Below are 12778 nucleotides of genomic sequence, written 5' to 3'. Positions count from 1 at the left end.
GGCATCTTCAATTTTCATTTAATGCATCTTTTTACTAAACTTTCTGTTCTTTTCATAACTTATATACATCAGTAGAAAACTTCCAATTCTTAAGTTTGTTTTAAAAGCCTTTTTTATTCCTGGGCAGGAGAGAAATCCAATGGTGACAGAAGTGATTCTCCAGGTGCAGGGAAGGGCACGCCAGGCTCGACACGGATGCTCACCAGATTGAGAAATCCAGATAGCAAACTGAGCCAGATGAAAAGCCAGCAAGTTGCTGCTGCAGCAAATGAAGCAAATAAGTTATATAAAGAAACCAGAGAGGTTTGTGAACATCATGGAAAACTCAAAGAATTACAAAAAATGTTCTGGAAAAATGTTAATTTCCCTAAAGAGTACTAAATTTTACTGAAAAGGTTTAAAAAGTGATTTTTTCCAGGCAGTGGAGGTACTTAAAAAAAGGGCAGTAATAATAAATTATCAAATTATGAAATTGTTATATCACAGGAAGCTTTTTTTCCCCCTCTCCTTTACTCTCTCTACAATGTGATGAGTGTTCTCATCACAGAGTGCTCTCTACAGAGTAATGACAGTGACCCAGTGCACTGGTGTAGTTGTTTTGTGTGACTGGGTTGTTTGTTGTTTTGGTTCTGTTTTTTTTAAGTAGCCCAGTTTTTCCAGGAAGGAAATGCTCAACCGATGGGACTTTTTTTGCAGTTAATTGTCTGCATATTATTTGGCAAATTAATTTTACTTTGCTAATTGATTTTCCATGTAAGTTAACAAGTTGTGAATTTATTGACAAGCAAATTAGTCCAGTGATGTTATCTCTGCCATGTTTTCAGAGCCCAGGATACTTGTTTCCTAAGCTGCATGTCTGAATTCTGTGATGTACCAAGGAGGGGGTTCACAGAGGGCTTACCTGAGTTCAGTGAAGCTGCTTTCCCAGAGCTCTCTCCCTCCATAGGCACAATCAGAACAGCAAAACAGGTTCCTGTTTGGTCTGAGAAGCCTGGATGGTGTTTTTTAATGTTAAATTTGATCTGGGAATATCCTAACTCTGTAGACAGGCAGTGATGAAGTACATATATTGGTGTATTGGATAAACAGTTATTTGTTTCTACACACTGATGCAGGGTATTTTTATTCTTTTATATATAGACATTTGAAGCCTAAATCATAAATAAGTAAAGAGAAGGAATTGCTTTACAGATTCCCTGAAAAGTTGCCAATATTTCTTTCATAAGGTTCTGGTGGTCAACTCACAAGGCGAAGTCTCCCGAGTGAACACCAAGAAGGACGTTGTGATTAAAGGAAATATCAACAACTATTTCAAACTGGGGCAGGAGGGCAAGTACCGTGTGTATCACAATCAATATGCCACCAATTCCTTTGCCTTGAACAAGCACCAGCACAGGGAGGACCACGACAAGAGGCGACACCTCTCACACAAATTCTGCCTGACCCCAGCTGGAGAGTTCAAGTGGAACGGGTCTGTGCATGGCTCCAAAGTTCTCACCATATCCACCCTGAGGCTGACCATTATTCAGCTAGAAAACAATATCCCAGCATCCTTCCTTCACCCTAATTGGGCTTCCCACAGGTAAATGAATAATTGGAAATATATATTCTCATATTTTACTTGTGGTTTTGCTAGCAGTGTTGATAAAGAATAGTCTTTGTTTTTTCAAATCTGTGATTTCCAAGCACCATGCTCCACTATAGTAAAACATAATGTGTGTTTATGGTGGAGGCTAAAAGGGTTGTACATGTGAGTAAAGTATTACTACAGGAGTTTTTATCCTACCATGAAGTCTTCTTAAAATGACAAGCTATATTAGTGCATGTGCATGTTTCAAATTGTTCTCTTTTTCCCAATTTAGGTCTAACTGGATTAAGGCTGTCCAGATGTGCAGCAAACCCAGAGAATTTGCACTAGCACTGGCTATTTTGGAGTGTGCAATCAAACCAGTTGTCATGCTGCCCATCTGGCGGGAATCCTTGGGGCATACGAGGTAAAATTAATACATACTAAAACATTCTTGAATATGAGAATTTTACTTTGGTTTGCAGTTGCTAGTTCCTCTAAGCCTGTAAGAATTATGTTTAAATTGAGATAGTCATTCAGCACTTAAAGTGTATTTTCTCAAACAGAAACACTGAAAAACCAGACAATATTTTTATAGTGTCATTGCTCCTGCGTTTGTTTTATCTGAGCCACAGTCTCAAAACTGATAAAACTGGGAGAGTAGAAGAGCAAATTTCAAGACTCTTCAGTTCAGTGGAGTCTGGGTTTTGTCTCTTATTTTGTCATAGGAGCAGAAAATAGATATGTCTAGTGTTAGACACAATTGCATCCAACTGTGTTTGCCTCACTGAAATAGCAAAAAAATTGATGTTCCTGTTACAATTAATACTAAAACCTGACAGTGGGCATTCCTCTTAACTTCAGATATTTAAACTTATTCAAAGGTGTGTTATGTGCTGTTGACATCTTACATTTGCTTGCAAGATCCTGTTCTTAAATACACTTAAATCTGTATGGATTAGATTACGCAGAATGACAGCAATAGAAAGAGAAGAAAAGGAGAAAGTGAAAAAAAAAGAGAGAAAACAAGAAGAAGAAGAAACAATGCAGCAAGCTACATGGGTGAAATACACATTTCCTGTCAAACACCAGGTGAGGGTTTATTTTGTGGGAAGTACAAAGGAAGCACAGAAAGTGTTGATTTCTGACTCTTTCTGTTTTCATTTAACCTTGAGTGTTCATGTCCTTGTGCTACTCCTACAAGGAAGTGGGAGCCATGGCCATGAATTCAAGCACATTATCTTGGTCTGAACTGAATTTGGTCTGTGTCATGCTCTTATTGACACTGCCTGAGTACAGATACTGGTCTGCAAATGCAGCCTTTCCTAATGGAAGGTTCTAGGGGGTTATTGGAATCTTGACTGTGTGTCTGTCCCTGTCCCACTCCCTCTCCCCAAAAAATTCAGCCTTTGGAAGGTTGTATAATATGATGGGAACTACTGTAGAAACCTTTATATTCTCCTACAGTAGATATTGACTACTTTTGTTGGAGTAGTTCTTTGCTCTACACTTGTTGTAACAAGCATACAGGTTGATTCAAAAACTCCTCTGAACAGTAACAATGCAGCAAATAGCATCATTAATATTACTTTTTTAAAATATATACAGGTTTGGAAGCAAAAAGGAGAGGAATATAGAGTAACAGGATATGGTGGCTGGAGCTGGATTAGTAAAACCCATGTCCACAGGTTTATGCCCAAACTGCCAGGAAATACTAATGCAAATTACAGAAAATTGCTATCAAGTAAGTGTCTGCATTGCTTGCATTTTGTTTAATTGCAGTTAATTGTATGTGATATTTCTTAAGGAGACTTTAGGAGTAATTTTCCAGCACAGCTTTTGCGGATATTTGGTAATCTTGGTCATGTAACCTGTTCAGTTGTCACAGACATTTTGTGGCTACATTAAATTGTTTCAATTATGTTTTGTGTATCTTTGTATAACCTTTGTATAACTTTATTTAAATTAAAGGTAGATAAAAGTTATGTAGAGCATCAAAACCAAAAAAAAACCATCTAAATATTGAGGGGGTGTATATATATGTTCAGTATTGCACTGTTTAATCTGTGGTGTTACCACTAGATGCTTAATTCTCTTTCTGAATTTCACTAATGGTATGCAAATGATTTGAGAGGTAAACTAACATGCATTCAAATGTGGCAGAGGACAAAAAATACTCTGGATAATTGAAATAATTTAATTTGTTAATAGCAAAGAGCGAAGATGAAAAATGCAACTTGGATAAACGAAAAGGTACAACCAAGGTAAAACCAGAGAAAGACAGAGCAAAGGATTCTCGAGATCTGCAAGCAAAAGACAAAGCAGATGTTTCAGAAACCTTGGAGAAAGTACAAGTAAAAGAAGAAAGGTTGCATGAAGACAAATTAGAAGTTGACACAATTTCTGAAAACTTAGATCATGCAAAAGACACAGGTGATAATCTTTTGTTATTGTGAAACTCATGTTATTGCATGAATAAAAGCACAAGACCTCAGAAATAACTAGTGAAAAAGTGTGTAACAGATTTTATCAAGACATCTAAAATGTCTCAGTCAAATGATTGCCTGTTATCCATTGTAGTAGTCTCTGAAGCTTTTGTTCCTTTTTTAATTGAAATCTTTTAATATGCTAAAAGCTCCATTTATTTCTTAGTACTTAATGTAAAAATATAATTTGTATTCATTATTGGGGAGCTCACTGACTCAGAGTTACTTCTTCTTCACAGTGGAAAAAGACATCGATGGTGAACATTATAAAGTCATCAAAGAAGAACCTATGGATGTGGATGATGTGAAAATTGAATCCTCCATAAAAGATGAGGAAAGTCATTGTAAGCGGGATATAATCAATGTCAGTGAGGGATTTCATTTAAGGACTTGCTACAAAAGGAAAGTAAAATCATCAAAATTAGATGGACTCCTGGAGCGGCGAATAAAACAGTTTACACTGGAAGAAAAACAGCGTCTGGAAAAGATGAAGCTGGAGGCTGGTGCTAAAACTGGGGGCATTCGATCTGTGAGCCCCCAGAAAAACACAGATGAGCTACAAACGAGGAGTGGGAAGGAAGGAAGCCAGTTTCAGGATCAAAGCTACATTTCAGACAAGACCCAAGCTGAAGATGCAGAGCAGGATGGTTTGCCCATCAGCAGCATCTCCTGTACCAAAACTGGGGATGAAGATGAACCTTCTTTGCCTTTGTCCAACAGGCTCTCAAAAGAGGGGCAGCTGCTGGATGAGGACTCCCCTCAGTCCTCTGAAGGAGACAGCTCTGTTCAGAATGATGGCAGAGAAAACAACCCTGAGCCTTCGACTGCTCATAAGTGTCAAGGACAAGAGGCTCTTGGAGAGTCTGAGAGCCCTTTAGTGGATGGCTTGAAACAAACCAGTGCAGAAGGCAGAATCAAATGGGATGTTTCAGAAACAAGTGAAAAACCCTTGAAACAAAAGCTACCTATTACCAGAGTGTCTCAGCGAGAACTTGAAAACTTAGGACCAGTGGTACCTGAAAGCAGCTGTAGAAGAGATGCTGTGGGCACTCTTGAAAAACCAGACCCAGAAGGGAATTCTGAACAGCAAAGCAAAGATCCAGAAAACAATTGTATGATAAAAAGCCATATGGAAACCGTGTCCTCTCAAGAAAGTGAAATGGAGGAAGAAATTGCTCCTGTAAAGACTGAAAGTAAATCTGAAAAGATGATGTTTCATCAAAAATCAGCTAAAAAAGATGTAGAATCATTTAAAGCAGGGCTGACTTCTGAAAGAAACCTTGAAAGTCAAAGTCTGGAACACATGGATGGGGCAGATGATAACAAAGATTTACTGAGCTCTAAACTAACAGAGGCTAATGGTCAAAAGAAAGGTCAGGAGCTGAAAGTGGAGACAGGTACCATGAACAAATATCTTGATCAGACAAATGTAAATACTATTACTGACAAAAAGAATAATAAAGATGAAGAAACTGAGACAGAAAAAGAAAAATCATCATTTCAAATGAATGGAAAAGACAATGACATTAAAGCATTATCAAATGATGACCTCTTAGTGAAAAATACCTGTGAAGTTAAGGCAGGGGGTGATATTGAACCAAAAGTTAATAATATTAATAAATCCATTCCAGAACATGAAATAAAACCATTGACTTTTAAGGAATCTTCAGTAAAACCATTCATGAATGGTGACATCATGGGAGAAGACACAAAGGATAAAAAGAACATGGACTCAAAGTCACATCTGCAGAGTTCACCTGAGTCTGAGTCTGGAGAGAGTCTTCAGCCACCAGATGAAGTGCCCAAATGTGTGCAGAAAACTGAAGAAAACCAGCTTTCTCCTGAGAGATCTGCCAGTGTGGGCTCTGCTTCCCTGCCAACACAGCCTGTCTGTAAAGAAAATAACCTGAGCAGTGAAACAGAATCTATGGAAACTGAAGCAATCGAGGAGAAGAAAGTCGCTCCGTCGCCTGTAACCTCGTGTGAGGAATCCAGCTTGAGCAGTCACTTTGCTGACCAGAATGGGGTACAGACACATAAAATGGAAAATATTAATGGAGAAAGTAAAATGAAAACTGTTATTACTGAAGTGACTACCACAACCTCAACTGTGTCCACAGAGTCCAAAACGGTGTTTAAGGTTGCAGAGAGTGGAGCTGCCAGTGATGAGAAAACCACAGTTGTTTCCTCTACAGAAAACTGTGCCATCTCCACTGTCACCACCACCACCACTGTCACCAAGCTCACCACTCCAGCCTCAGAGAGTCACTCTGATGTCATCTCTGTCCAGGAGCACAGTAAAACAGTGGTTACAACAACAGTCACTGATTCACTGACCACCCCAGAAGGCACACTGGTGACTTCCATGACTGTCAGCAAAGAGTATTCCACAAAAGACAAAGTGAAGTTAATGAAATTCACAAGACCCAAAAAAACTCGTTCTGGAACTGCCTTGCCATCTTATAGGAAATTTGTTACCAAAAGCAGTAAAAAAAGCATATTTGTTTTACCCAATGATGACTTAAAAAAGCTGGCCAGGAGAGGAGGGATCAGAGAGGTTCCTTATTTCAATTACAATGCAAAGCCTGCCTTGGATATCTGGCCATATCCATCCCCAAGACCAACATTTGGGATCACTTGGAGGTACATACTTTACATTTTTGAGAAGAAGTCTAGGATGTGATGAAATTAATTAATTTTTAAAATACAAGTGATAGACGTGTTAATTCCCAAATATGCAAGTTTTGCTATTTATTATTCAGTTTTCTATATTGTTCAGTGAAAGTAGCGTGGAAAACCTTTGTCTTGTTGGTTTGGTTGGGTATTTTAAGTTTATTTTAAAATATAATTTTATATTGTGTCATTAGGTACCGACTCCAAACAGTCAAATCATTGGCTGGAGTGAGCCTGATGTTGAGGTTATTGTGGGCATGTCTCAAGTGGGATGATATGGCAGCAAAAGCTCCCCCTGGGGGAGGAACCACAAGGACAGGTATTGTTAATTTCTGGTTTTCTTTGCAAAAGCTTTTGCTGTAAATTCTGAGTATTACACTCCCTCAAAACATTTTTATAAAGGCTGGCTGTCAGCTGTGGCATTTGAGTTTTGTTTGCTGTTTCTTTGCCTTGAGTACATTGATTGGTTGATTGGAGATTTAGCTTTATTTGTTTCTGTTATTAATGTTCTGAGACTAATTTGTTGCAGAAACAACTGAAACTGAAATTACAACAACAGAAATAATCAAGCGGAGAGATGTTGGTCCATATGGGATCCGCTCAGAGTACTGTATAAGAAAAATCATTTGTCCCATTGGTGTACCAGAGGCTCCAAAAGGTTTGTTTATTTATTTGTTTGTTTACATGTTTCCCCCCACCCCCCCTGTAATCTAGAAAAATTAACTAACTGGATCTTTATGCTAATTCAGCCCATCAAGGGAGCACATGCAGCTTGCCAGGAACTATTAATTTACCTATGAGAAACAAATGCTGCATTTAACAAATGGATTTATCTGAAGCTGAAAGGCCTCCCTGTTTATAAAATGGGACTGAAAACATCACTAAATCTTGGTTTACACTTCAGTTTGGTTTTACAGTATAGCTTAATCTGTGTGTTTTGACTGCTCTCTAAAGAAACTCCAACACCCCAGAGGAAGGGACTGCGATCAAGTGCCCTCAGGCCAAAAAGGCCAGAAACACCCAAGCAAACAGGCCCTGTTATAATGGAAACTTGGGTAGCAGAGGAGGAGTTGGAACTCTGGGAGATCAGGGCATTTGCTGAAAGGTAAAGTGAGCTTTTAAAGAAAGTAGTCTTCATTTGTGCAATTGTTAAATAAAAGTTCCCCTAGAGAACACAAAACTGGTCACTATGATCACTAGAAACAAAAAACTGTTGTGTTTTTACTGGGCCTTAGTCAAGCTTAAAGTTACAAAGCTGAACTATTTGCTGGTACCAAAACTAAGGTATGCAGATATTTCAGATTTGTTAGAACTAATATTATATTAATTTTTCCGTGCTTATGAACTAACTACTGTTAAATGCTAAGAGGTTGTTGCTGTAATGCATCAAAAGGCTGTAGGCTACTTTTGGCATGACTTTGCACAGTATTTGTTAAATACTTCTATAATCCAAAGAAAATGACTGTGTACAAGTAAATTGAGCCTGAGAATACTCAAGTCATAAGGTGCATATTTTCAGTATCATGTGCTTACAGTCGGAACAACATTTTTGAGTCTCTTGGAAAGAACAATTTTAAATGTATGTTATTACATGGATTCCTTGTAGTCTCAGATGTAATTATAAATTCCAGTTTTGATTAATGTTTCCTATAAGATGTTGGAGTAGTTTAGCAACAGGATATTTCAGGGATGTTGCATGCAATTTCAGTAGTTTATTTCAAAATGTTTTTAAAGGTGTGACCAGTTTTTCAATGATCTTCTGTCTTGATGGTTGCTCTTATGAGAGCAGTTAAACTGGATAAAACAAAATGCAATTTGATGGTTGGATTTTATGTGGTGGTATAACTTACTTTTGGTTGTGTCTTTGGCAGGGTGGAGAAGGAAAAGGCACAGGCAGTTGAACAACAGGCTAAGGTTAGTGAACAGAAGAAGGCAGAGGAGTTCAAGGCCCAATTGGAGGCTCAGCTAAAACACCAACGTTTGGCTGCCCAGCAGGTGGGGAGCTGTTGGTCGTCCCAGCAGTCAGCAACTGCACTGCTCACCACACGCATCATAGCCTGGGAAATGAAATTATCCCTTGCTTACACCATTGCTCAAATAGTTCCAACTGCAGATTAAGCCATCAAACAATGCTGCTGCCACTGTATACATCTGTTATTTTGAAACGGGGTTAATGCAAAGGTTTGTTCTGGATTGCTTGCTTTTTCACCCACGTCATTTATAACACTTTAGAAAGGTTTAGTTTGTTTCCATTTTAAAGGAGGCTGGGAAGCACCATCTCCAGGTAAGCTTCTCAGTGTTCTGTGTGTGGTGGAAAGCTGCCTTGGAATGCAGCTGACTTGAGAATACAACTGCATTTCATGCTTCACTCAAATTGAATCTTTTGATTTTACTCTATCTTAAGTTATCTGAGTTAAGCCCACTGATAATTTTATTTAAATATATGTAGATATGCATATGCATTTATATTTAAATGTATGCAATTAAAATGAGGAAACCTGATGCCATATTGGTATTTCACATACATTATTAAGAACTGTGCTTTTTCTCAACATATTCCTTCTTCATTTCATCTTCCCTGACAAAAACCCATTAGTAGTGAATGAGTGCTTCTGATTTGTGGACATTACTGCAATATAGTGCTGGAATTTAAATTAGATAAATACAGATACAATTCCAGTTACAGGGGAAAAAATGTTAGATTAGTTGACATTTTAAAAGAGCCTGCTGATACATCCCTTCACTAAAGGGCTCTCTAGATTAAACATGCTTTTTCAACAGTTACAGCACAGAAGGTCACTGGGTAAGGTAAGGGATTTTGAACCTAATTTTTTTAAGCAGGCTGAAAACTGGATTTAAATTTAAAAGAACAGTTTTAAAAATTACATTATCAGTGGTGAAATAGAATGATACAGTCTGTTTTTTTCTGTAACTGGCAGGATCTTAGTGCAGGAAGCTCTAAATTTAGCAATGCTAATAGTAAACTCTGTGTTGATGATGATGTACCAATTACTGACATAGATGCGTGCACATGGTCAAAGCCAAATATAGATGGATATTTTTTGAAGTTTTAAAAATCTTTCTGATTAATGTGAGACAAATTAATATGTTGTGCGGGGGTTTTTTAAGTAAAATATGCAGTGAAATTAGCATAAGGCAAGGATTTTAAACTTACTAGAAAGGAAAATTTCTGGCTGTGTATTCTAAGCAGATTTGTAATTCTGGAGGTCAAGGAGCCTATTCTTCAGTCCTCTGCAATTTGAACTAAAATCCTACCAGAGGCCTTTATCTCTCAAGACTGGGTAGAGACAATGTTGATGTTGTAAAATCTGAAAATACTAATTATCTCTTTATTCCATTTATTGTCTGAATAGAAACGGCTGGAACAGCAGAAGCAGATCCCTGCAGGAGGTGTGGGCCCTGCAGCCACCACAGCCAGCAGCACTGCAACCACAGTCTCCACACCCCAGAAAGTCATGGTGGGCCCTCTGACAGGCCCTGTCCCCACGGGAACCAAAGTAGTGCTCACCACTAAAGTGGGGTCTCCAGCTACAGTAACATTCCAACAGAACAAGAATTTCCATCAAACTTTTGCTACTTGGGTTAAGCAAGGCCAGTCTTCAACAGGTAAGGAATCATTTGTCATGGAAGGAACATTGCTGGAGTTCATCCTGTGTATGCATCACGTCCTATATACACATCACATCTTCTCCAGACATGCAGCATTATTACATTTCTGCTCTTTGCTCTTAACTCTTGCTATGCCAGAAGGACATTTCTGAGATTACACCTGTCTGGTTTTTCCTTGTTCTGACTTCTGCTAGGAAGACTCATTTCTGACCTGTCTCATTAATTACTGACAGTTTTTGTACCAGTATCATTCGTGAAAGCATTCTATGATGTAACATACTGTTTCCAATAAAGAACCTTTACCAAGGAAAGCATGACACATCCCAAAAAAAAAAAAAAAAGTAAAAGTAATCCTGTAGTTTGCTGTTTCATGCTTGAAAAACAGTCATTTCATTGACTAATGATTCTGCTCTAAACCTGCCTGTTCTGTGTGCCTCAATAGCCACTAGCACAGCTGCCACCTCAGCCACAACCATTGCCAGCACAGGGCAGACCTTCCAGCTCTCAGGCAGCCCAGTAACGATGGCAGGGAAAGTGATAACTAAGCTGCCACTCCCTGCAAACAGCAAGATTGTTGCCGTCAATGTGCCATCAACTCAAGGAGGTAGGGCAAAGGGAACTGAATAAAAACTGTATTCCAGCTTGCTGTTTAATTCTCCTTTGACACTATTTTCCCAGTGAAGTAAATTATGATGTGAAGGGGGAAAAATATTTTTTTAATATATCTATATATAAATACAAGTTTCTACAGCTTGTTCCCCCTGTGTTGCATATTTGTGTCTGTAAGGGGGAAAATGCAATTTTTTTGCCTATAAATTATTCTGCATTTCATAGCACAAAATTAGGAGCTTTATTTTGAACAATGTGGAATGAAGCATGCTTTTTTTTGTTATCTAAATCAACAAAGAAACTTTCTTAACAAAAATATTAATGCCTACAGCTGCTCTTCACTGATGAATTTGGCTCCAGACTAAGATTAGCATTTTTGATTCTTGCCTCAAGAAGAGGACTTATTTTTTTTTGAGATTTGTGAATGTATATTGAACAGAAAAGCTCAGTGCTCTGTCTCCATTATATTTAGCATCTGAGCACATCATGAAAGCTGCAGATTTTGTATTGAAATTTCATAGGTGACAGGAGAAGCATTGCCCATTTTCTTCAGCACCACAGTGTTGTAGGTGAAAGGTGTTTAAACTGCTCTCCTATGTTTGAAATTAATCAGATTACAGCTTTTAATGGTTGTTTAAAACTAATTTGTGGCACTCTGTCAATGCAAGGACTTCTTTGCAGTTACTATCAAACTGATCTTTGCGAAGATTCACACTTTCCTTAATCTTCTCTAAAATATCTGTTTCTTAACTTAAAATGTAGTTGGACTATTGACAAAGTATAATGCTGCTTCTTTTTACAATATGACAAAAGCTTGCCCAAGAAATGTTGAAAGGCTCAAAGGTATTCTAGAAGCCTGGAGACTTGTGTTCTAAATGCCACCCTGGAGTTGCATTTACTTCTTTTGCTGGCCATTATGTCATTAATGAATTTTCAATTTTTCTTCAATTAGGTGTGGTTCAAGTTCAGCAAAAGGTATTGGGTATCATTCCATCAACTACAGGTGCAAGTCAAACCTTTACTTCATTCCAGCCAAGGACAGCAACTGTAACCATTAGGCCAAACACCACAGGGACATTAGGAACAACAAGCACTTCACAAGTAAGATGTTTTTCTCATTATTTAATTCAAAAAAATGTAGGTGCATAGACTTTAAGTTATTGGCAGACATTAAAAGTTCTGGCTAATCACTTTTCAATGGTTTTGGCTCGTCTCAGCAATGGTGTGTATGGATCCTTTATTCCAAAGAGGAACAACAGTTCCCTCCAGTCGGGAAAATCAAAACACGTGTGGGAAACCATTCAGGGCCTATTCCAGGGGCTCTTTCCTCAAGCTGACAGGTGCTCTCCTCTCTGTGTGCTCAGGTGGTGCAGGGGACGCCGCTGCGCCCCGGGATGACGGTGATCCGGACCCCGCTGCAGCAGTCCACCCTCGGCAAGGCCATCATTCGAACACCTGTAGTGGTGCAACAAGGTATTCTGCCAGCCAGTAGGTTCACTTTAATATTTAAATTCCCAGTGTGAAATCCATGGTTTGTTTCTTCATGAATTCCTTGTGTGTCATTGTGCCCCAAAGCAAAAATCCCTCGTTTTAATGCTCGACTAATGACTTTTTCAGCTTTTGGATGTGTTTGTTGGAGGCTTTGTCAATGTTATTCATCACTGACACTGGGAAATGTAGTACTTAGTTTTAAATCCATTCGTTTGGGAGGGGGGGGAAAGGCAAAAAAACCAAAAACCCCACACACACAATTGAAAAACCCTAAAAACATACAGAGTAATTGTGCATTGAGAAAGCCTTTTTTTTTTGTATG

At 38.4% G+C, this 12778-nt stretch overlaps 1 protein-coding gene across 13 annotated transcripts in view; it reads left to right on the top strand.

Moving 5' to 3' along the window:
- Positions 1-12778, top strand: part of BPTF (bromodomain PHD finger transcription factor) — a 52373-nt gene that overhangs the window by 23379 nt on the left and 16216 nt on the right. For 8 of the 13 annotated variants that reach the window (XM_041409448.1, XM_041409444.1, XM_041409450.1 and 5 more), the window contains 15 exons: positions 128-303; positions 1227-1582; positions 1863-1994; positions 2530-2659; positions 3176-3311; positions 3779-4000; positions 4293-6696; positions 6921-7045; positions 7256-7384; positions 7681-7831; positions 8598-8721; positions 10101-10353; positions 10799-10960; positions 11918-12066; positions 12330-12453. In XM_041409448.1, the coding sequence (XP_041265382.1) occupies positions 128-303; positions 1227-1582; positions 1863-1994; positions 2530-2659; positions 3176-3311; positions 3779-4000; positions 4293-6696; positions 6921-7045; positions 7256-7384; positions 7681-7831; positions 8598-8721; positions 10101-10353; positions 10799-10960; positions 11918-12066; positions 12330-12453 (4773 nt within the window). The remainder of the gene's footprint in view (positions 1-127; positions 304-1226; positions 1583-1862; positions 1995-2529; positions 2660-3175; positions 3312-3778; positions 4001-4292; positions 6697-6920; positions 7046-7255; positions 7385-7680; positions 7832-8597; positions 8722-10100; positions 10354-10798; positions 10961-11917; positions 12067-12329; positions 12454-12778) is intronic. The other 5 variants (XM_041409447.1, XM_041409445.1, XM_041409443.1 and 2 more) reach the window with 4 other exon arrangements.

This window comes from Onychostruthus taczanowskii, unplaced genomic scaffold, assembly GCF_017590055.1.
Source record: "Onychostruthus taczanowskii isolate IOZ18803 unplaced genomic scaffold, ASM1759005v1 scaffold30, whole genome shotgun sequence".
Taxonomy (NCBI): Eukaryota; Metazoa; Chordata; class Aves; order Passeriformes; family Passeridae; genus Onychostruthus; species Onychostruthus taczanowskii.
The sequence above is the reverse complement of the archived record's forward strand: the minus strand, read 5'-3'. Positions and strand labels throughout refer to the sequence as shown.